This window comes from Bacillus rossius, chromosome 1 (assembly GCF_032445375.1).
Source record: "Bacillus rossius redtenbacheri isolate Brsri chromosome 1, Brsri_v3, whole genome shotgun sequence".
Taxonomy (NCBI): Eukaryota; Metazoa; Arthropoda; class Insecta; order Phasmatodea; family Bacillidae; genus Bacillus; species Bacillus rossius.
The window spans coordinates 376711637-376735090 of record NC_086330.1 but is presented as its reverse complement, the minus strand read 5'-3'; the positions used below and the strand labels follow the sequence as shown (position 1 = coordinate 376735090).

Sequence of the window (23454 nt, the reverse complement as noted above, 5' to 3'; positions counted from 1 at the left end):
GTTTTCAGTAAAATAATAGTTTGAAAACATAGTCCAAGTTGGAGAATGTCTGTAATATTCTCTAACTACTCGAACTGTACTTATTTGTCTGTTGTAAATTTCATAACCTGCTCAGCTGCAAGTATGGCCCGTGGCCGTGATAGCTTTGAAGGGCGTTTCTTAAACTTTGCGCCCTAAAGAGGCTTATGCCAGCATCCAATGACACACTTCCTTGTTAAGCCTAACTACATTTGCAGTCACCCGGCCTCTGTGGAAGGCCCGGGAAGTACCTGACGGGCGCTACGGGCGTCGTGGTGCTGCAATTGCGGGGGGCGGGAAGGGGGGGGGGTTCGCCAGGCTAGTGAGACACTAGGCCGTTGATGGTGGGTCGTGGGTACTCTGCCCCCGTGTGCCCTGCCAGGTACGCGGCTAGAAGTCTACCCCCTGAAATCCCCTGAGGCCGCTCGGCCGTGTGGAGGACGGGGTGGCACGAAATAATTGTATGCAACACCGGTTACGTTGATTTACGTTATGCTAATAAGCTATGCGGCATCTGAGCTGTTGTACAGTACATGAACATACATTACTTACACAAAACATATGACACTAATCTCACACAATGAACTCGCCACGGTATTCTCGCGGGACGCGGTTAGGAGTGTTCTGGAGACGGCCAGTACCGAAAGTCTTAGGGTGGCTCAGTGAGCGTGCCCTTAAATTGCACTTAATTGTAGTTTGTCGTCGCCTAGCCGACTAGCCCCTGAATGATAGTATTTTGCCGGCTCCTCAGTGTTCGGTAGAGAGGGGTTCGGGCCGCGTGGCCAAGGGACTTAGTCACCAGGATAGCAATTGACACACTCAAAGACAGTTTCCAGGTTCTGTATATACGGTAAATCAAACCCTTTACAAGGGGCTGCCGCGTTCCCGCCTGTGACTGATTCTGTAGGGCGAAGCCCGGTTCCGCGCACTGTTACTGTATGGGAAAAATACGTGATGTCCCATTCGTGACGTGCAATACCCGCGTTGCTAAGACTTGAACTCTATATGACTCGCCCCCTAAGCTGAACGACTGACCAGACAACACGGTGCCCGAGAGGGCTCGTAAATTACCGTGCAAACGATGGCGAAAATCCAGTCCGCAAACAGAATTCCGCGACTCGTAAACCACCAGAGAAAACACGCACGCGAGAGAAGTGACTGACTGCACGCCGCGACTAAATGACTCGGTGACACACTCGCTTAAATGACAACACGACTGAAAGGTAGGAATTACTTCCTGGCAAGGCCTGAACTCCAGCGAGAAACCGCGCCCGTTCTCACCATATTGGAGCGATGCCGCAGACACGTCCGCTGTCTCCAGCGCCCAGCTGCCGACTGACTCCCTCCCCGCCTCGCGCGACCCAGCGCCCGCGTCTCACCCCTCCTCGCGAGCCCGCGGTAACGCTGATTGGTCACAGGCGGAAGCCACGGCTTTGGCGCCCGGTGAACACGTGAGAACTTATTCTACATAACATTTCATACAATATAATAAACTATTTACAATGAAGAAAACACGACCCATCAAATAATAAAATACCTAAGTTACAATAAGTAATGTTAAAAAATATATACAACAATTCGTCCCGTCCGGTTATTAAGTATTTACATTAATTTTCACTGGCGCGTGAACCTCTCTTCCCCCCCCCCTCCCGCTGCCATAGCCGCACAACACTGTCGTCGCACACGCAACACAGGGCAGGAGAAGGCGTTGGCGCGGCATAATTGGCTTTGAGAGCTGGGTCGACACCTGGGTCAATGTCAAGTTGCAGCCGGCAGGCGTATGCACGGCTGATTATGAAAAACGTTTTGGCTGGAGTCGGTCAGTGCTGTACGTAGCGTGGTCCGTGACGTGGTGCGGAACCACTAACGAAGGCGGTCGGGATAAGCCCGGGCCCACAAAATACACGCCGAGTCGACGTGAGCAGCGATGAAATAAAAGAAAAGGTTTAGGTTTTAAAAATTACTGAAGAATGACCGGTCGGTGAAACAAAGTGAAGGGCTGCTCACGGACAAACGTCTTGACCCGGTGCTGAGTGGTTAGAGACGTCCGATCATGGCCGCCTCGCAAGGAAGAGAAACTTTCTTTTCTTTGTGAGTCGGCGCTAAAAAACTTTGCCGTCACCCGACCTCTGTGAAAGGTCCGGGGGGTACCTGACGGGCGCTACGGGCGTCGCGATGCTCTGGTTGTCCGGAGGGGCGCCAGGCTAGCGGGCTGCTAGGCCGTTGGTGTTGGGTCGTGGGTACTCTGCCCCCGCCCGCTCCGCCAGGTACACGGCTTGAATGTAACCTGAATGGTTCTACGCTTGACTGTGAAGGCCGCTCGGCCGTGTGGAGGACGGGGAATTACGGAAAATTAGTGTACACGAGTTGGCGAGAATACATTTAATTTGTGAGTTTCACCGGGGGTCCATGTGGGTACACGGTACACTCTACAAGTCCGCTCCGCGGTTCATTCCCGCTACAAAAATTCTCACCAACACTAACAGCGCCGAAAGTTAACGGGTGCTGGGGGGGGGGGGGGGGGGGTCGATGAGCGGGCTCCTGAGTTCGGCGAAACACTTACATGATTAATACGATCCGCAGCGCGGTATCACGATGAAGACGGTCGGGATAGGCCCGGTTCCGTAAAATACGCGCCGAGTCGACGTGGGCAGCGATGAATTAATTAGAGGTTTTAAATTTAAAGATTTAGTACATAGTGCCGTCACCCGCGGTCTCGTGATCGAGACTCGGGGCGGTCCTAGTGGTTTTAGTGGCTCTTAATGAAATCTCCGGTGGGCGCCAGGTTAATTTGAGTATTAACCGAGGTGGTCGTGGGTTTTTGCCCCTGCGTGTTCCACTAGGATCGGCGGCTGTTGATGGTGGGAGGGAGTCCCTGCTTTTAATACGCACTGGCCCTAAACAGTGTAGAGGACTGTTTCCTAACTGTTCAGGGGACGTCTACGAAATAAAGAACACGTTAATTAGGTGCTAGTTTTTAATCCCGCATCTCACAAAGTGTGGATGGGCACAAGTTATACAATTACACTGGACAAATACGCTGACACTACACACACTCGCACTGAATAATTAAATACGTGTTACGTTGCGGCACTTGCAAATAAGATTCCTACATGGGCTTGGGGGTCGTCGCAGAGTTTGAGTGGGTTAACGGCCACTCCCGTGATAAACTGGAATTAGCTTCGTGCCCGGGCTCACCTGTGTGAGTCGCGGGCCCACGAAAGTAATATTAAAAGAAAAGTCTTTACGTTTGTAGCCGGCAGGCGTCTGCTCGACGAATTAGATTAAGTTCTGTTCGCGGGAGTCGGCCCGGACCGTAAGGTGACTGCGTCGCGAACCGTTGTTGCGCGACGAGCAAAAATTAACGCGGCCGGGTTAAGCCCTGCACCGGAAAAGGGCACGGGGGCACGCGGGGAGAGGAAAAAAGAGGTTTTAATGAATTATAATATTTACCAGCATGAAGAGATCAGTAGCACAAAAGTTGAAGTCTCCCCGCGGGATCACGTGTCCGCCCCGGCCCGTGAGTAAAACTCTACTGCCGCTTTGCGCCGGCTTGGGGGGGGAGGAAGCGTCATGACGCGCCGAACTTTCTAATGTGCCGTTATTCCAAATTTATAATTATAATTAGACATTATTATTTCTAGAACCCTCGTAATTTAATGACATCTGTCTGAATTAATTGGCGGAAGGCCTATAATAATAATACATAATAAAATTGAGATTAATAATATTTGAAAATAGAAAGTCAAGCTGGAGACTGTCTGTCACTTGTTGACTACTCCAGTGGCTATTTGCAGGTGAAAACGGGGAGGTTAATTAGGTTGATTTATGCTGTTGTTAATTATTGGCGGAAGGCCGCAAGGGATGTTCCGAACGTTTATTAATTGTGGTTTCCCACGGGGAAAACCGCTGCACCCCTACGACGCACTTTCACTCTTAAGGGTTGTTTTGATAATTAAAAATCACTTAATCACTCCCCGTTATTAATGAAGCATAAGAGTTGTTTGGTGGAGTTGGCATACGGGCGTAATCTATTTAAACACTCACCGACGTCGTCGGCTCGCTTGACTCACGTGACCTGGACTAGGATTGCGTTCCATTAGCGGGGTTTAATACTGGCGGGTGGAGGCCGGGCTTTATGGCCTTCGGACGGACGACGTCAATAGTAAAAATAATCAATGAAAGAAAACTTGGATGCTGCCCACGGACACACGTCTGTTCCCGGCGCGGAGTGGTTGGAGACTGCCGGACATGGCCGCCTCGCAAGGAAGAGAAACTTTCTCTTCTTTGTGAGTCGGCGTCAAAAACTTATATTAATTTAATTTACTATATTACCAGTTAAAACATGTTCCAGGTGCCCAATTAAAATGTAGCACCTGGTAATTGGGTGCTTAAGGCTTAACAATAGTTTTAATGTATTTAATTATTTAAAATGTGACATCAAGTTGGCGACTGTAAATTTACTACCATGTTGTCCCACTGTGAATTGTTTTAGAGGGACTTCTCCTATTCCGACATTCACGGGCATTTTAATTAAGGCCAGTGGCCGCGGTGACTGTTAATTTGGTTTGATGTCTATTGGGGTCACGCCCGAGGCGCTCGCCTGACTCAATCCGGCTGGGCAAGGGGCGCGCTCCGAAAACGGGATACGGTACTGGCGGTGCGGAGCACGGGCTTAAAGGCCATGGTCGGTACGACGTCAACTTATATTAATTTAATTTACTCCATTATCAGTTAAAATGGGTTCCAGGTGCCCAATTAAAATTTAGCACCTGGTAATTGTGTGCTTTAAGGCTTAACAATGGTTTTAATGTATTTAACTATTCAAATTGTGACATCAAGTTGGCGACTGTAAATTACTAACATATTGTCCCACTGCGTATTGTTTTAGAGGGATTTCTCCTATTCTGACTTGATCATAGTCACGGGCATTTTAATTAAGGCTGACGTCGTCTGGCCGACGACCACCCCAGAGCCCGACCTGCACCCGCCAGTATACGCTCCCGCTAACGGAACACACCCCTGGCCATGGCCCACCCGAGTCAGGCGACCCGAACAGCAATCAAAGACAAAGCCGCGGAAACCTGAGTAGACAAGAGAAGAACCGTACCCATTCCTCCTAAAACATTAAATTAGGATTTTAGCGACAATAAAATCTCTTCCAGACACACCCGTTTGGAGTCTAGCGTAATGAGGTCACGCCTGGCGCGAGAGAGGCCGAGCCTCCCTCGGACGCCATGCCAGTTCGGCAGTTCAGCGCAGCTCACGGACCGGGGCGGACCTACGTCCCACGGAGAGGCAACATCCTTTGTCTACATCGAAAGTAACGTCCGGTAAATATAGTCACTAATTAACAGAACCCCTTTTATTACTTAACCTCTCCGTGAGTACCCGGTCCCTTTTTTCGGTCCAGGACCTAATCCGGCCGCATCAATTTAAAGACACCCCGCACCACACTTGGTCAGCGGGGCTGCTCTTCAGTATACGGCACGGGCCGCCTCCCGCAACTTACAGAACTTTATTTAAGGTCACGCGCACGGCGCTGACCACAAACCCGCAAGGGAACTTGGACAAACTTAATTGCGGTGCGTGTTTCACCACAGTGGGCACAACACCCGCGCCGAGACATTTGCATACGGGATTGGCCGTCTCCAATCGTCCACCCCCTTAATTCAGTGTATTTTTGTATCCCGTATTTTGTATTGCTAACTTACGTTACCCGAGTAACGAGTGCCACGTAACTTGTGCGCGCCCCCTTAATTCAGTGTATTTTTGTGTCTCGTACTTTGTATTGCTAACTTACGTTACCCGAGTAACGAGTGCCACGTAATTTGTGCGCGCCCCCTTAATTCAGTGTATTTTTGTGTCCCGTACTTTGTATTGCTAACTTACGTTACCCGAGTAACGAGTGCCACGTAACTTGTGCGCACCCCCTTAATTCAGTGTATTTTGTGTCCCGCCTTTGTGTTACGAAATTACGTTACCCGTGTAACCAGTGAGACGTATGAGACGTAGCAGCGTCCGAGGCCACGTAACGCGGAACACAAACCATACGGCGCCACGGAATAACGAGTAAACCCCCCCCCCCCCCCCCCGGGGACCTCTGTAGAGTGTTGTATTGTGTACGACTCGTTCCTATGAATAAAAGGTACGACACCACCACCTTAACTCCACGCCTCTTATTTAAAATCATCTCACGCAACACCGCCGCCGGCCCTAGTGGGCCACGCAGGGGCACATACATCCACGACCCCCAAACTCACGACTAGAACCGAGCTAGTCTGGCGCCCACCCGGACAATACGTAGCAAGAACCGCCTTTTCCCACTAGGAGCCACACCGGGACTCGAGCCCGAGACCCCGGACGACGGCATTTGGCGCCCGCTGCGTGGGGCAGAAAATAACGTGAAAATTTTTTTTTCTCCACCTCCTGGACATTTTCGAGATAAATTCACCAACAGGCGACAGCGGAGACACGAAACGGCCATTTTGGACACAGGAAGGGTCGAAGGCCAGACAGACCGGCGCGACGAGGCGAGCGGACAAAGGACACTCCAACCACCCCCACCTCCACACGTCATCACGGCGAGGCGAGCAACGGAGCGACGTCACCACCCCCACCCCGCGCGGACCGTTTTCGCCTCCTCTTTGTGCGGCTGTCCGGGCGCTCTCGGCCATCGCCTCACACGCCCATCCGCACCCCCGCCCATGCCGCGGCCATTCTCGGCCTCTGTTTTGTGCGGCTGTCCGGGCACCTGCCTAGCCGGCGAGCGCGACCCCGCGCGCAGACCTGCACAGCGCGCACAGAGCCACGAGTGAAAAACACGACTCGACACAGCTGAACACGCACGATAACAAGAGATGGATGCAGACGAATGCAGTGGGTGTTACCACCTCTACCCGAGATGGTACTTAAACGGCAGGATCGCCGCGGGGTACGAGTGTGGCTATTGTCAAGAGTATCGCACATACGGGATGACGATGTGTGGAAGCCGGTCGTGTCCTGGAGGAAGTAGCATGGGCTACCACTGCGACGAGTGTACCGACCTATGGCATCGTGACTGCACCAACGAGCGTGAAGGTACTTTGAGGCGCGAGTCCTTCACGTTCACGTGCGCGCGATGTACCGCAGGACGAGCCACCCAAGTGCAGTATTCGGGAGCAGCGCTACTAATTCCTCCCCTACGATACGCCGCGACAATTCACGACATCGAGACGCCACTCACGCAGACGCAAGACGTATCACGAACTCACGCCCCGACGACATCCGCACCGTCACGTACAACCGTCCCGACACCGACACTCACGCAGACGCAAGACGTATCACGAACTCATGCCCCGACGACATCCGCACCGTCACGTACAACCGTCCCGACGCCGACGACCTTCATCATGCCGCCAACAATCCCGCTCCCGTCGCCTCCTGTCCCGGAGCCACCAACCTCGGCATCCCTCGTAGACCTGACGCCTCCCGACCCAAGTCCGGAAACACCGTCACCAGCGAGACCACGCTACATCAACCTGACGCCACTCACGCCGACGCACTACGCCTCACCAAGGACGCCTTCCGTCCCGACGCCGACGCTCGTCACCCTCTCGCCGCCAATCCTGCTCCCTCCGCCTCCGGGCCCAACGCCACCAGCCTCAACACCCCACGCAGACCTGACGCCACTCAACATGACTGCGACGACGCTTGACCCGCCAAAGCCGACCGAACGACGCACGACGCCGACCGTCCCACCGCAGTCTGCCACGACGACCCGAATCCGCAGCGTGTCGGAGACACCTCACGACGCCGGGATGGCCTCGCCACCGCACCTGACCACTGTCACAGTGCCGCGAAGGACCGTTCCGACGCAACCCGCGTCGTCTACGACACACGCCTCATCCGGGACGCCACCAGACTCGGCACCGACACGTCGCGCCACACCGTCGCCACCGCCTAGCTTCAATTACATGCAGCCGTCGTCACTGCCACATGAGCGCGCGGTCTCAAAAGGGACGCTGGAAAACGGAATGCCCAGGGCCACGACGCCGAGACGCCTGTGCGAGGCCCCGCCACCGGGACTCGCCCCGCGGTGCCCGCCTGGCTTCGAGGCACAGGGGATGGAGCCCACCAAAACGAGACAGACGCGCACGACATCGACGTCGACGCCGTCTTCGGCACCGCCTGAAACATCAAAAACGCTAGAGGCGCCACTACGCCGCCCCTCGGCCGGCCTGCCACAGCAGCTGCCGAGGCGACGCGCACTCTGCCCTCAGGAGGCGCCACGACGCCGCCCCTCGGACCGCCTGCCACAGCAGCTGCCGAGGCGACGCGCACACTGCCCTCAAGAGGCGCCACGACGCCGCCCCTCGGACAGCCTGCCACAGCAGCCACCGAGGCGACGCGCACTCTGCCCTCAAGAGGCGCCACGACGCCGCCCCTCGGACAGCCTGCCACAGCAGCCACCGAGGCGACGCGCACTCTGCCCTCAAGAGGCGCCACGACGCCGCCCCTCGGACAGCCTGCCACAGCAGCCACCGAGGCGACGCGCACTCTGCCCTCAAGAGGCGCCACGACGCCGCTACTCGGACAGCCTGCCACAGCAGCCACCGAGGCGACGCGCACTCTGCCCTCAAGAGGCGCCAGGACACCGCCCCTCGGACAGTCTGCCACAGCAGCCACCGAGGCGACGCGCACTCTGCCCTCAAGAGGCGCCACGACGCCGCCCCTCGGACAGCCTGCCACAGCAGCCACCGAGGCGACGCGCACTCTGCCCTCAAGAGGCGCCACGACGCCGCCCCTCGGACAGCCTGCCACAGCAGCCACCGAGGCGACGCGCACTCTGCCCTCAAGAGGCGCCAGGACACCGCCCCTCGGACAGTCTGCCACAGCAGCCACCGAGGCGACGCGCACTCTGCCCTCAAGAGGCGCCACGACGCCGCCCCTCGGCCGGCCTGCCACAGCAGCTGCCGAGGCGACGCGCGCTCCGCCCTCAAGAGGCGCCACGACGCCACACCGTGACGTCACCGCGGCTACCGGGTCGCCTGAGCTCCCTGCATCTGCCTGACGCAATGCAGGTCGACGCCACGGCACCTGGACGCCCGACCGCCCCCCCACCGCACGTGACCGCCACTCGGCCGATGACACCTGTCATCCGTCTGGCACGACGGGCCGCGAAACGCCCGCATGTCGGCAAGGCTGAGCCGGGCCGTGCCGAGCGCCGCCCGCGCTTGCAGCCCGCCTACCGAGAGCCGACTGACCTTGGTCGCCGCCGCCCCTGCCGGCCGGCACCCTGGCCACCACCGCACCGCTGCACGCTGCGAGACACCGCAGCCACACTCGGAACCACTGTCACCCCCCGAGAACGAGTCCGGGGAGGTGCTTAGGGCACAACCGCACAACGACCACGCCGACACCACCCTCATGATGATGGAACTGGACGACGGGGACGAGGAGGCCTCTACTCCAAACCCGCCCGGTACACCGGAACGGGAGAGGAGGCTGTACCCATCCACGCCGTACCAGACGCTGAGGGCCAACGTCAACAGGCCAGCACCCGGATGTTCGGCGTGGGACGACCCGGGACAGGTGCTCGGGCCCTACCAACTGCGGCCACCGAGAGCGCCACCCGGGTGGAGCTGTTGCCGGAGCTAGGAGGCGCCACGACGCCGCCCCCGGCACGCCTGCCACGACGGCAACCGGGGCGGCGCGCACGCTGGCCCAGTCGGCCACGTTCACCAGGTCCAGTGCGCTGACCCTATCAGCCGCTGACCCCGCCCAGGCGCCACGACGCCGCCCCCGGCACGCCTGCCACGACGGCAACCGGGGCGGCGCGCACGCTGGCCCAGTCGGCCTTGATCACCAGGTCCAGTACGCGAAGCCAACCAGCTGCTGAGCCGCGAACCACGCCGGGATGGAGTGGCCGGAGCTAGGGGTGGCCCCATGTTAGCGGGACCATAAGCGGCGCAAGGTCGGGCTTCACAGGGGGGGGGGCGTTTGACGTCGTCTGGCCGACGACCACCCCAGAGCCCGACCTGCACCCGCCAGTATACGCTCCCGCTAACGGAACACACCCCTGGCCATGGCCCACCCGAGTCAGGCGACCCGAACAGCAATCAAAGACAAAGCCGCGGAAACCTGAGTAGACAAGAGAAGAACCGTACCCATTCCTCCTAAAACATTAAATTAGGATTTTAGCGACAATAAAATCTCTTCCAGACACACCCGTTTGGAGTCTAGCGTAATGAGGTCACGCCTGGCGCGAGAGAGGCCGAGCCTCCCTCGGACGCCATGCCAGTTCGGCAGTTCAGCGCAGCTCACGGACCGGGGCGGACCTACATCCCACGGAGAGGCAACATCCTTTGTCTACATCGAAAGTAACGTCCGGTAAATATAGTCACTAATTAACAGAACCCCTTTTATTACTTAACCTCTCCGTGAGTACCCGGTCCCTTTTTTCGGTCCAGGACCTAATCCGGCCGCATCAATTTAAAGACACCCCGCACCACACTTGGTCAGCGGGGCTGCTCTTCAGTATACGGCACGGGCCGCCTCCCGCAACTTACAGAACTTTATTTAAGGTCATGCGCACGGCGCTGACCACAAACCCGCAAGGGAACTTGGACAAACTTAATTGCGGTGCGTGTTTCACCACAGTGGGCACAACACCCGCGCCGAGACATTTGCATACGGGATTGGCCGTCTCCAATCGTCCACCCCCTTAATTCAGTGTATTTTTGTATCCCGTATTTTGTATTGCTAACTTACGTTACCCGAGTAACGAGTGCCACGTAACTTGTGCGCGCCCCCTTAATTCAGTGTATTTTTGTGTCTCGTACTTTGTATTGCTAACTTACGTTACCCGAGTAACGAGTGCCACGTAATTTGTGCGCGCCCCCTTAATTCAGTGTATTTTTGTGTCCCGTACTTTGTATTGCTAACTTACGTTACCCGAGTAACGAGTGCCACGTAACTTGTGCGCACCCCCTTAATTCAGTGTATTTTGTGTCCCGCCTTTGTGTTACGAAATTACGTTACCCGTGTAACCAGTGAGACGTATGAGACGTAGCAGCGTCCGAGGCCACGTAACGCGGAACACAAACCATACGGCGCCACGGAATAACGAGTAAACCCCCCCCGGGGACCTCTGTAGAGTGTTGTATTGTGTACGACTCGTTCCTATGAATAAAAGGTACGACACCACCACCTTAACTCCACGCCTCTTATTTAAAATCATCTCACGCAACACCGCCGCCGGCCCTAGTGGGCCACGCAGGGGCACATACATCCACGACCCCCAAACTCACGACTAGAACCGAGCTAGTCTGGCGCCCACCCGGACAATACATAGCAAGAACCGCCTTTTCCCACTAGGAGCCACACCGGGACTCGAGCCCGAGACCCCGGACGACGGCAAGGCCAGTGGCCGCGGTGAATGTTAATAAGGTTTGTTGTCTGCTCCATGCATGCGGTACTCGCCTGGAATGGCTACGACGCACTTGTTACATGTCTGGTAATTATTAATTTCTTACTAATGGATTTTCCCTTAATTGAATTATCGGTTTGAGCCCCCGGGGTTCCGTGCCCTTAACTTTCATTATGTCTATTGGGTCACGCCCGAGGCGCTCGCCTGACTCATTCCTGCTGGCCTGAGGGTGCGCTCCGAAAATGGGAACGGGTACTAACGGTGCGGAGCACGGGCTTAGAGGCTATTGTCGGTACAACGTCATATTAGACACGACTTAACTTTATTAGACCAAGCAATGTTTGGTCGTTGTTTTCAATAAGTTAAGTGCTCTGTTATCTTTTACAGTTGATGGGTCCACTCACTGAGTCACTCTCTTGACTCATGTAGATTTACTAGAGGTGAATTCTGCCATCGGGAATTGATGTTGGCTGGTTGGGGACCGGGCTTTATTAGTACAGGAGATACGACATCAATTCGCACAGAGTCTTATGGAAGCTTTTAATGCCCTCCACTATACAATTCATTATGAGAGTGAAGAGCAGTAAGCCAAGAACACTGTCCAGGGCATCCCTGAAGTGACACAGTCGCCAGACAACTCATCTCCCACTGTGTTCTATTTTTAAGGAAGTTGCTAATCCACTCTACCGCTCACTTATCCCATATGACCCCTTTGTGTCACTCATCAAATTCTTATATTGTAATGTGTCGATTTTTTTTTCCAAAATCGTTAAAACAGACACAGATATGCTGACCCTATCCCCCTCCCCTTTTTTCAGTAAGTTACATTTTAAACAAGTAGCTCCTAATAAAACTATGATAATCATTATGTTTCTAAAATATTTTAATGTAATTAAATGTTAAGATCATTTTTATACTTTATTTAAGTATAATTTTCTTTTAATAATTAATTTTACACAAAATTCATTGAAATTTTAAAAATGTATAAAAAAAAATCTTATTTAATTTGTTTATGAAGTTTACTTACTCATATCTATATCTTTGGTTATGTCTGCCGCATGTAGATGTTGTTGTTGAATGTCATATGTAAACGCGTTTTGAACCTTTAAAAGATGGATTATAAAGAAGAACAAACAAACGAAATAGAGGCCCTTGATTCCATATACTGTGGAGACATGGAAAGTAAGCTTTTCTTTATTTATTTTAAAGAGTCTTTTAATTCACTGTAGTCATGTTTTAGTAAGTATTTTTTTTATTAACCTAATTGTAACATTTTTTACGTAATTTACGTATTTACGTAAATGTCCGTAAGACATAATAAAACATGTATTTTGTTACTTTCTGACATTTATCTATTCTTTTGACGCCGTCCCCGCTACCTCTGATTATTTAGACGCGATTTTGTTAGGTTCGTGTTCTCAGGGAAGGTTCGGCCTTGTGGCTAGAGGTAGGGGTCAACGCAGTAGGGCCCCCCGAGCTGTTGAGGCCACTCGGGACGCCTGAATAATAACACAAAACCTCTTCAGATAGTTGGTGAATTTAATACAGCACAGCCCAATACATGGTGCTGCCCGTTCTGGCCGTAACGGTTTGCCCGACGCGACTAGTCACACGCGCAGCTCACTTCCTCAGTGGCGGCTCACGATTCTTATGCGCGTGAGGGGCAGACTCGTATACGTGACGCGAAAGTTACAAAAGACACTGACATGGCACACAATATTTTGAAGCACAATACACTACACTAATACCTAGCTCTGGATTAAGTTTGGTGGCGCACTGCCGTACGACGGTGATACATAAGCCCTGACATGACGAATTACACTTAGGCGAACAACTATTCCACTAATACATTACACTTGATAAACTGGGCTAGCAGCACGTAGGCCCGTGTCTCCGGCGACTCTACGTGGTGTCTAGGTGTGTCCCAGGGACTGAATCGTTATTAAGTCTGATAGCACGGGTCGCCTGCTGGCTGCCCCGTGCGGGCCAAAACTAAATAGCTGGTAGGCTAGGTTGGGCGTGAAGCGCCGACGTGAAACCACATAATCTCCCCACAGTACTTACGTATGACGTGGAACACTCATCTTGAGCACTGATTGAATTAAGTTAAGTACCTCATGGTAAATTTAGGCCGACCGCGGAACTGTACAAAAGGTTGAAAAGAAATTACACTATGGAAAACTACATGTCGGTGAATGCAAAGTTTGAAGGTTCCGCGTTGCGCGCAGGCTGCCGGCCTGGTTGAGCTCTCGAAGGACACTAGCGGTGTCGCCGCGCACGACCCCCCTCCCCCGCCAGCCCTCCCGCGGAAACGTGTGAATTTCGCGGGAAACTGAACCGGCCAGGTTCGGGACAAATCGCACCGTGAAACATGATTTTGCAAAGACTTAATTATTAATTAATAAAAAATAATGTTTAATAAAATCCTGTGGAAAAACATAATTATAACAATTTGTTGTAGTGCGGCGGAAGGATATGCCACACCCGGCCGGATCCTTGCGCCGGTGTAGCACTCGTTGTATGGCGTTCGCCTCGTCGCACGAACTGCACTTTGCTGCGCGCACGGGCGCGTTCGGTGCACACGCTGTTGCGAGACGTTGATGAGGCATAGCGGTCTATGCGACAGAGGAGCATTGGCGGTCGGCGTCACTTTCTTTAAGGGGCGAGTTATACTCAATGTAGTTTACATTTTAGAGTGGTTAGGTTTGATTAGGTTGCCTATTAAAAAAATACCGTTAATTTGAATTGTTATTGGATGTAAAAAATCATTGGTACATTCAATTTTACCATATATTTCTGTTTCTAGTATAGTATAAGTATAGTAAGTAAGTAGCCTATGTGTTAGTACTGCATGAAGAAGTAACAAACATACACAAGACGTGACATACGCATCAAACGATTGCCTGTTTTAAATTCACGGCAACACTATCTATTGAAGTTAAGAACTAAACTGTTATTAGCACCTTTATTTTGCTAGACGTCGCAAACTTCATTAAGTGGACGGTTTCGTACCAAGGAGAAGAATTTGAAGTTGTCAGACTTTACTATATAATCGTATGACAGATCTAGAGAATTGACACTCACTATTTGTGTGTCTAAAACCTATGATTATTTCTGTTATAAAATGAATTATCAATTCTTTACTCAATTAGATATGGAATTTCATATTAATATTTGGCCTATGTGTTAATCCATGTCATAAACTATCTGTGAGGCAAATTTCATTCAGATCCGTTCAGTCGTTTTTGCGTAATTAAGTAACAAACTTCCAAACATGCAAACTTTCCCATTTATACTATTAGTAGGATGTAATGAATCTAACCTAACAACAATGTTAACAATGTTAAACTTATGTATGTATCACAATGATTTTAAAATATGTCAAGTAATTAAATGCATGTACAAAAAGTTATTTAGATAGAGAACGTTATTCTTCTCCAGAAAAATATTTTTTAATGGAAGGAGGTAGCTTACACAATTGTAGTAGTTGTTCGTTAAGTATTTCAGATATTGAGAAAAATGTTGAGTCAATAGGACTGTAAATTAAGTACTGTATTGAAGAGAGGGTGAATATTTTTTTTTACATGTGCTTTATTAAATATTTAAACTTGGACACTGTATATTCAGTATTTGCTCTGTATCACGTACCCAAGTTCATCTCTTGATCCTGATGGCATGGTGTGTACATTGCTTCTGTGGTACATGATGCTTGTTGTTTTAATTTATTATGATGATAGGTCCTGGACATGATATAAACTCGCATATCACAATACGAACAAATAATGTCAAGTATTGTGGAAATTTTTTTCATTTGTATTTAACTCACAATCATAATTCACTGTCAAATCACAAGTTATTGTTGCGTCAAGGATCTTTCAATGTACTGAATTAAAACAGTAAGCATAAAACACCACAGAATCATAATATTCTGGTTCATGCCATCAGGATCAAGGGATTAACATGGTTATGTGATATGAAACTCCTGTAGAATAGTCTTATTATAGAAACAAAACAATTATTAATAAATGATCGGCTAGTCTAGTGCTACATGTATCTGTGTATGTTTGGTTTGTTTCTTAACAATTTTCAGCTGTCAAAGACTGGATGTTTGCTGAAGCACATATTAAAAAAAATAACAATTTTTTTCCTTGAACAGATAAGAAACTAAAATGCTTATATGCCATGCTATGGTGTTCTGCATTAATCGAGAAGTTAACAACCCTGGCTGTATCAGAGGGGCCTAACCGTTTATGTAGAATCAATGAGCAAATCAAGTGTTCCTAAGAAATGCTTTTGTGGTAAATGTGGAACCGTATGTGAGATTAGCTTATGTGTGGTGTACCTACCACTGGTAACTATGAAGAGACTCTTCACTATTCAAGGATTTTTTAATTTATTTTTTATTTATGTAATTATTGAACCTTTGATTATGGTAGGTACCGTAAGACTATTTAATTTATATATATATTTTTTAACTTTTGGTTTGAAGCATTGTTTGCAATAGCGTCGTGTTTTTCTTTTACAATAGTGAAGTGTGAAATTTTTATTAACTCAAACGTAATGTACACATTGTATACACAATTGTTCTGTTTCTGTCACAAATGCAAATTGTTGTGTGCTTTCTTTCCTCACGCGGTGTGAGTTGTGATGCTGGTGAACGTATCCTGGCTGCAGTAATCTCCACCAGGCCGCTCCACAAGTTCGTGATCCCGATAAAGTCGGAAGAGTACGAGCCGGACGGCGCGGACGGCCTGTCGTGCAGCCTGAGGTTCGAGTACACGCCCCGGTACCCGGAGGAGCCCCCGGGAGTGGACGTGCTGGACGGGGAGAACCTCCGGGAGGACGACGAGCGGCTGCTGAGGGAACACATCCTGAGAGAGGTGACCGTCGCACGCCCGGGGTCTCGGACTAACACCACAACCAAACTGACCTGGTTTCAATTTGTTCAAACAAGGCTTTTATTCCCCCTTTTTTTTTTAGCTATTTCTGCCACTCATGTTCAGGGGCTTAGCCGGGGGTTCAACCCCCCCCCCTCCCCCCTAGCATCAAATCTTTAATTAATTTCGTATTCATCACTCAAACAAATTTCATATTAAAATTAATAAAAATTTTACCATTACAATATTTAGATCTAAGCACCGAAACCTGCTAAAATAGCACTATTTTACACCTTAAAATCAAAATTTTCCCGGGGGAGGACCCCTGACCCCCCGTTATAATACGGGGGGGGGGGGGGGGGGGGTCAATGGTTCTTAACACCCCCCATACACAAATCCTATCTATGCCACTGCTCATGTTGAACCAGAAAAGTTATAAACATCAAAGAACTGAAAGTGCAGCAAATCTGCACATCTGACTGGGACTTAACCACAGAAAAGGGATTTTCAGTACAGTCGGATTGCCCACAGAATAGAAATTAAATATATATATTTTTAATTTTAGAGGAGTTTTTAGCTGGGTATGATATACAACTTAATTAAGTAATGTAAAAGGTAGTAATATCTTGATTAGTATATAATTTCTTGTTCCTGTAAATCTCCAGAAACATTAATGACAAAACTTTAATTGTTAGTAGAGAGTTATTAGATCTTTCGTTAATAAACTAAGGAATATCTATTTAAATATACATTTATTATTAAAAAGAATTGATTTTTTATTAAAACCACTGCTTTTTAATCGGCCAATGCTGACGCTACCTTCACAGTCACTTGCACTTTAAATATGAGTGAAATTCTCAGTTACTGTTTGTAGTTATTACATAGTACCTCCCAGTAGTGTATCAAGTCCAGTGTGATTGTTTCCAGGCAGATGAAAATCTGGGCACCGTCATGATCTTCACACTAGTGTCGTCAGCGCAAGAGTGGCTGAACACCAAGTGGGATGAAATCAAGAAACAGAAAGAAGAAGCAGCCACGAAAAAAGCCAAAGAAGTGGAGGAAGCTGAAAGAGTAAGTGAAACTGAATCTTGGAAATGTTCGGTAGGTGCGTAATAATCCTGAGGCATATGCAAGGGTGGCTACGGTTTTGGCAATATCAAATTCCAGTTTTTTTTTTTTCAAAGTCTACTCATTGACTGCTCAGACCTAATTAAATATTGTGCATTAAATTTTACATTGAAAGAAATTATGATGTTATATACCTATTTAATAATCAAATTATATTGACAAATAAAGTAAAATAAAAAAAATCTCAAGTATAGCGGGAGGATTATAGCAAAGCACTTCATTTAAACTTTTCACTGAAGTAAGTTCATGCTGGTGTTATTCTTGCTCACTAAAGCCAGTATCGGTGGTGTGACGGTCAGTGTGCCCGACTTCTAGCCATGTCCCTGGTTCAAATACCATCGTTAACAATTTTTTAAAAAAAAATTAGTTTGTATGTATGTCCCCCCCCCCCCCTCCCCCAAGCCTGGCCTCTAAAAAAATATCAGAAATCTTAGGAGCCAAGCACAAAATACAGGAGTCAGTTAAAAAAAAATTTTTGCAAGGAGTTATACTTAATGTTTAAAATTTAAACATTTAAGTGGTATACAGTACCTATATGGCAACTTGGTAGAATATTAGTAATTAGATAATGCAATCTAAAACCATACCTGCTTCTCGGACCCAGTCATTATTGCACGACAAGGGAATGTAACAACAGGATTGGCTGATGTATTCGAAACCACTGTAGTCGCATCTTGGTGTCTCAGCAGAAGTCAGTCGCCTGCAAAAGTAAGCTAGGCGTCGCAGCGACCTGTAGAAGCCTCCGACGAACATTCTCCGATATTAAAGTTATAATGAGAAATATTGCTTCAGCTTTGGTCAACAATTTTTTGTAGGCATCATTCAAAAGAAAAGTTCTTGGTTCTGGACCGCACAACTGGAGCTGATGTGTAGACTCGACAACTGTGTTGCTGTTTTAGTCGCACTAAAAGGTATGAGGATAAAAAAACAAACAAAAAGGCAGTCATGGGACTGTCGACAGAAGTGAAAACTTAAAGCTAAATTTAAAATGTTTAATATGACATCAATTCTACGTCAAATGTATGTAAGAAAATGATTTCGGTATTATATCACTAGCATGTCGGTGACGCGAACCCACAAGTTTTGCCCCCTACCAATAATAACTTCAAAATTAGAAGAAATGAAGTTTTATCCTTGAAAAATCAAATAAACTGTGAACTCAATCCACTAATAATAAACATTCACCATGTAAAAAAATACACAAAAGAAAATCGCTCAACGCGGTCAATTTAACTTCACTTACTGTTACTACAGCATGTCACAAGATTTTACCCATCCAAAAAAGAGTCCAACACGCACATGATACAGTCGAGTATATGCAAAGTATTAGTGTATATATGCATGCATATACGTGTATGTCGCCAGTCTAACGCAACACGTCACTAGCATGTCGGTGACGCGAACCCATAAGTTTTGCCCCTACCAAAAATTGCTCAACGCGGCTAAGGAAGTTTTCACTTCAATAATCTAGCATCAGTCATCAAGTGTAGTGCCTCACATGGACATAAAGACAGTCGGCAGCAGCCCGGGACGGCCTCTCGTGCGCACGTGTGTGTGCGGAGACGTGGGTACCGGGACGAGGGAAGTGGAGCACAATCTCTCTCCGAGACACATCAGCGAGTCACGTGCTGCATGGCACTTGCCATTCTCTGGTTCACGTCAACGTGTACAGCTATTTCAGCACTTTTCATCAATTAATTCATCCAGGTTTTTAGGTGTCGAATCACATATCACAGTATATCTGTAATTTTACAACTGTGTCACGTCTGCAGACGTTACCGCACATGAACACTGGAGGAAGGATTGTTACAAGCTGTCTGTCACGTATGGTGCATGTTATGAGGTAGTAAACATTATCAGTTAAAGTGATTTAAGCATAGACAATTATATATGGTGAATTGTGAGAAAACTGAAATAGCACAACACACCATGTAACACTGAAATGCAAGTTAACACACCATGAATCACCGAAATGAAACTAAAATCTTGAAATTGATCAGAATTATAACTAAACTCAAATAAAAAAAAATTGTATTCTCCTAATATATTAAATTAAACAAACATTATTTATTCAGCATGAAGTTTAAACCAAAATGTATGATCTAAATGGATGGAAAATTTTTTTACTGTTTACTATTTCACATCATTAACTACAGTTTACATTCCTGATGTTTGTGCATTTTTCTGCCACACAAACACTTAGTGATTTATTTTATTCAAAATAGTTTCGGCTTAGTCACAATTACAAATTATTTATTATAAATTTCATTATGCATCAATCAAAATGTCATTATTTCAATGAAAGAAGTTTTAAGAAGACTGTATTTTAGTGTCACATTTGTTGAATAATATACCATCTTCAAGAATATAAAAAGCTTATGAATATAAAACAACACAGAAATCCTGTTTTAAAAGTAAAATGAGTTGAAAATAAATCCATAACATCTTGTCTCTTGGTATAAGTAAGTGATGCAGTTTGGAGGCACTGCATGTAGTATTTCTACTGTATTGTTTCCAACTTGATAGACACATTATTTCAGATGGCTTAAAAAATTTCGCTGGTTTCTGGTGGGAAGCCTGGGAGCATAGAAATTCACTGCTTTTCAAGAATTCCGGGAATTTGCAGTCGGGTGACCAGCGTGGTACCTGAAATGTAATATTTGTGTTGCTTTTTATTCTTCTTAAATGTCCACCAATGTAGTTGATAGAAAACACAGGGATGTTTTACGTTGTGGCAGTCCTGTTCTATTGAGCATCTCGCTCGTAGTTCAGTACAGAGTGAATGGTTTTGTCAGAGTGATACTACTTGGCAAGTGTTTCACTAAGCTATCATAGGGCTTATTTACACTAAAAAAAAAGTTGTTCACAAAGGCATTCAAAACTAGGACGGCAAATTCATTTGTCACCTTAATAGTAACAATTATATTATGCTTATTACAATATGCCAGAAGTATATTTTCCCAAATTCTGATTTAAAATTTTCCTTTACAGTATACAATATTTCAGAATTTTTTTTTTCTTTTTCAAAAATGTTTATTGTTGGAAAGGTATTTTTCTTTCTGGAGAATCATAAAGTTGTGTCTGAAGCGTCTGTGCTCTATGGTATATATCTGACAACAGTGCACAACGAAACGAGGAAGGCATTACTGGCAGATATCGTGTGTTGGGGAGAGAGAGTTAAGCTAAGGATGAGATGCGCTATAGTGCTATAGTCAGTGTGTGTGGTGCAAGTGTAGTTCTCCCTGCTCGAATGGCCCACTTACCTTCGACCACGGCTGCCCGGGGATCGACTCCCGGCAGGGCCAGTCTCCGGTTTGCGCGGTGGGCCTGTTGGTTTTGTTCAAGTCTCACCATCATCCCTCGTCCCAAATGACCTTGGTGTCGACCAGGCATTAAGTTATGCTTTCTCAGTGAAAAAGTGACAGTGAGCAACATTATAACTTCCACGCAGTCTATTTCCCCAGGAGCCCACAACTGTGCCGGTAAGAGCAGCAAGAGACGATGGCAAACTGCAGATTGTTTGTATTACTGTAAAGAAAAGCATCTGGGCTTCAGACTATGTCGTTTCCATAAAGTGAACAAATTTTTTTTAAAAATTAAATTTGACATGATTGTAAGGACGTGCCCTGCAGAGACTAGAATAATGGATTGCGACTACAACAGCCGATGGAAGACGTTTGTGGAACTTAGTGAGGTTGTGTACCGTATCTGATGACACGGAGGGTGAAGAGAAGCAACACACTTCATCTTCCAGACAGAAAATTCTCTAACTACAAACAGTTAAAAAAATATATATATTTTAACATTTTACCAATTATATCTCATTCCTCTCAGCCTACATTTTTATCCAGGATACATTTCTTAGGTTTGAAAAACATCAATCTAAAAGTTAAGAAAAGATGTCATTTATTCCCCCTGAACGTACTGCTTGTTCTTGTGTGTCCGCAGAAGCGGTTCGAAGGCACGCGAGTGACGGTGGAGTCCTTCATGCAGTGGAAGGAGCAGTTCGACGCGCAGTTCAACGCCCACAGGAACCAGGAGAAAGAAGACAAGGAGGGCAGGAAGCTGACCGGGAAAGAACTGTTTTACGCCGACAAGACGCTCATCGAATCCGATCTCAAGTTCCTGGAAAATGGTAAGTTCATTTCTCTCGTAGGCAGCAGTTTATGAAAAAGAGACTGGTGTACACAAACGTGTACTTGAATAAATTAATATTTTCTTTTAAAATTACGTTTGAACTCTAATACAGGAATTAATTTTAGGGCGCCAGAGGTATACAACATGTGACAGTAAAAATAATATTCTTAATAATTATTTTTATTAAATTAAACCTATCAGCATGAAAAACCTCAAGTCATGGTATCACAAAAAACAAATATTAAATAGCTAAATTAGTCCCGTCAATGGGTTTCTCGTAGACAATCTGACTCTTAAACAAAAATAAATAAATGTATTAAGTTCCTTGAAGTGTTCACAACGTAAAAGTGTTCACAACGTAAAAGTTTTGGGGTTTGCGCCGGTTTGCTCGAGCATGAGGTTCCTAGCTGCAGGACCTCTGGTCCTGTGTGTGAATAATTTGCAGTTCGTAATTAAATTACCGATCTTTGCCGAAAAGTCAATGTTCACGTAATTTAATAATAGATTAAAGTTTGTCCTAATTTTGTTTATTGAAGTTAACGGTAAAATTATGTTAGCGTCCCTACAAAAGGACGATGCCGAACATAACTTATATCTGGACGATTATGATCGTCCAGAAAATCCGTCGCAACTCAAGGAAATTGAATGCCTGACATCTGCATTCAATATCAGGGCGTCTCTGACGATTGCCCTGGATGTAAACGTAATTTTCACAGTGCTAACGCCGAAAATAACCTCGCCACGTATAAAAATTCCCCGAGGGAATTAACTTCACCACGCACTAAATGGCGTCATTTTCCACCCTTTTTTCTTCTCTCTTGATTATATGTATTGTTACTTGAAATAGGCCAATCACGGCCGCGACACGTACGCGTCCTTTTTACCTAGGCCAATTGAACGTCACTTTGACACAAGCATAGGCTCGTTGAAGCTGTTCCAAAGCCGCGCGATATATTTACATCAGCAGTTGTCATGACGACGCAGCACGAGCTGCGCGCGCCGCCATGCGAGAAACAAAACAAAACACTGCCGAAAGTCCGGGAAGCGGAATTAACCTCGAACGTAAAACAATAACAAACAGTTTCAGTTAGTCTGATAATACCGTAGTATTACACTGGGCAGGAAAGGGCTCTGAACTACATATGAAGTTACAAACTTGGGCTTGCATTTCAATTTGAGCCATACCGGGCTCTTTATAGTGCATCCCAATCAATTTACTCTTTCCCACAAGGTTTTATTTTGTAAAAAAAAAATATAAATATATATTCTACAGGTCAATTAAGCACAGTTCTTTAAGTGTTCGTTGACAGCTGCATTCAAAACTCAAATATATCCTTTCATGATCATGATGTACATACAGATTATAATCAAACTACAAGTAGAGTCCTGCTAATCAAAATGATTTTGGGGTAAAATAAACAAAATTACTTGAATTGTTTTGTATTTTGAAAATTATTTTTATGTCTTCTCCCAATCATCAACATGTTTAATAATTTTGTGCTTATAAAAGTGTTACAGGCTGGGTTAGTGATAATTTAATGCTCTTGTACTATGGCAATTATTTGGCTAATCCAAAAATGTAATCTGAAAACGGGTCTCAACCCCAATTAGTTCCGATTAGTAGGACTTTACTGTATTAACAACTAGTCATCAGTAACAAATTGTAATTTTTTTTTACAGGAGATTCTATAAAGGTTGATGAATCATTATTTCAAGACCTGGAAGAATTGGATCTTGCCGAAATAAATGATTTGGACGATGAAGATGACTCTTGAAGTTTGTTTTTATCAACCGTATTTACAACATACACCTGAATGAATGGGGAAGACAATTGTGTACATATATAATTTAATAAAAGAATAGACTATGTTTGTTTTATTAAAA

At 47.0% G+C, this 23454-nt stretch overlaps 1 protein-coding gene across 1 annotated transcript; it reads left to right on the top strand.

Annotated features, from left to right (window-relative positions):
- The first annotated feature begins 12461 nt into the window (after positions 1 to 12461).
- LOC134528550 (RWD domain-containing protein 1) lies at positions 12462 to 23454 on the top strand. The gene is made up of 5 exons (XM_063362275.1): positions 12462 to 12610; positions 16103 to 16308; positions 17233 to 17376; positions 21382 to 21568; positions 23251 to 23454. Exons 1-5 carry the CDS (start codon positions 12541 to 12543, stop codon positions 23343 to 23345), a joined length of 702 nt encoding a protein of 233 aa, XP_063218345.1. The 5' UTR covers positions 12462 to 12540; the 3' UTR covers positions 23346 to 23454.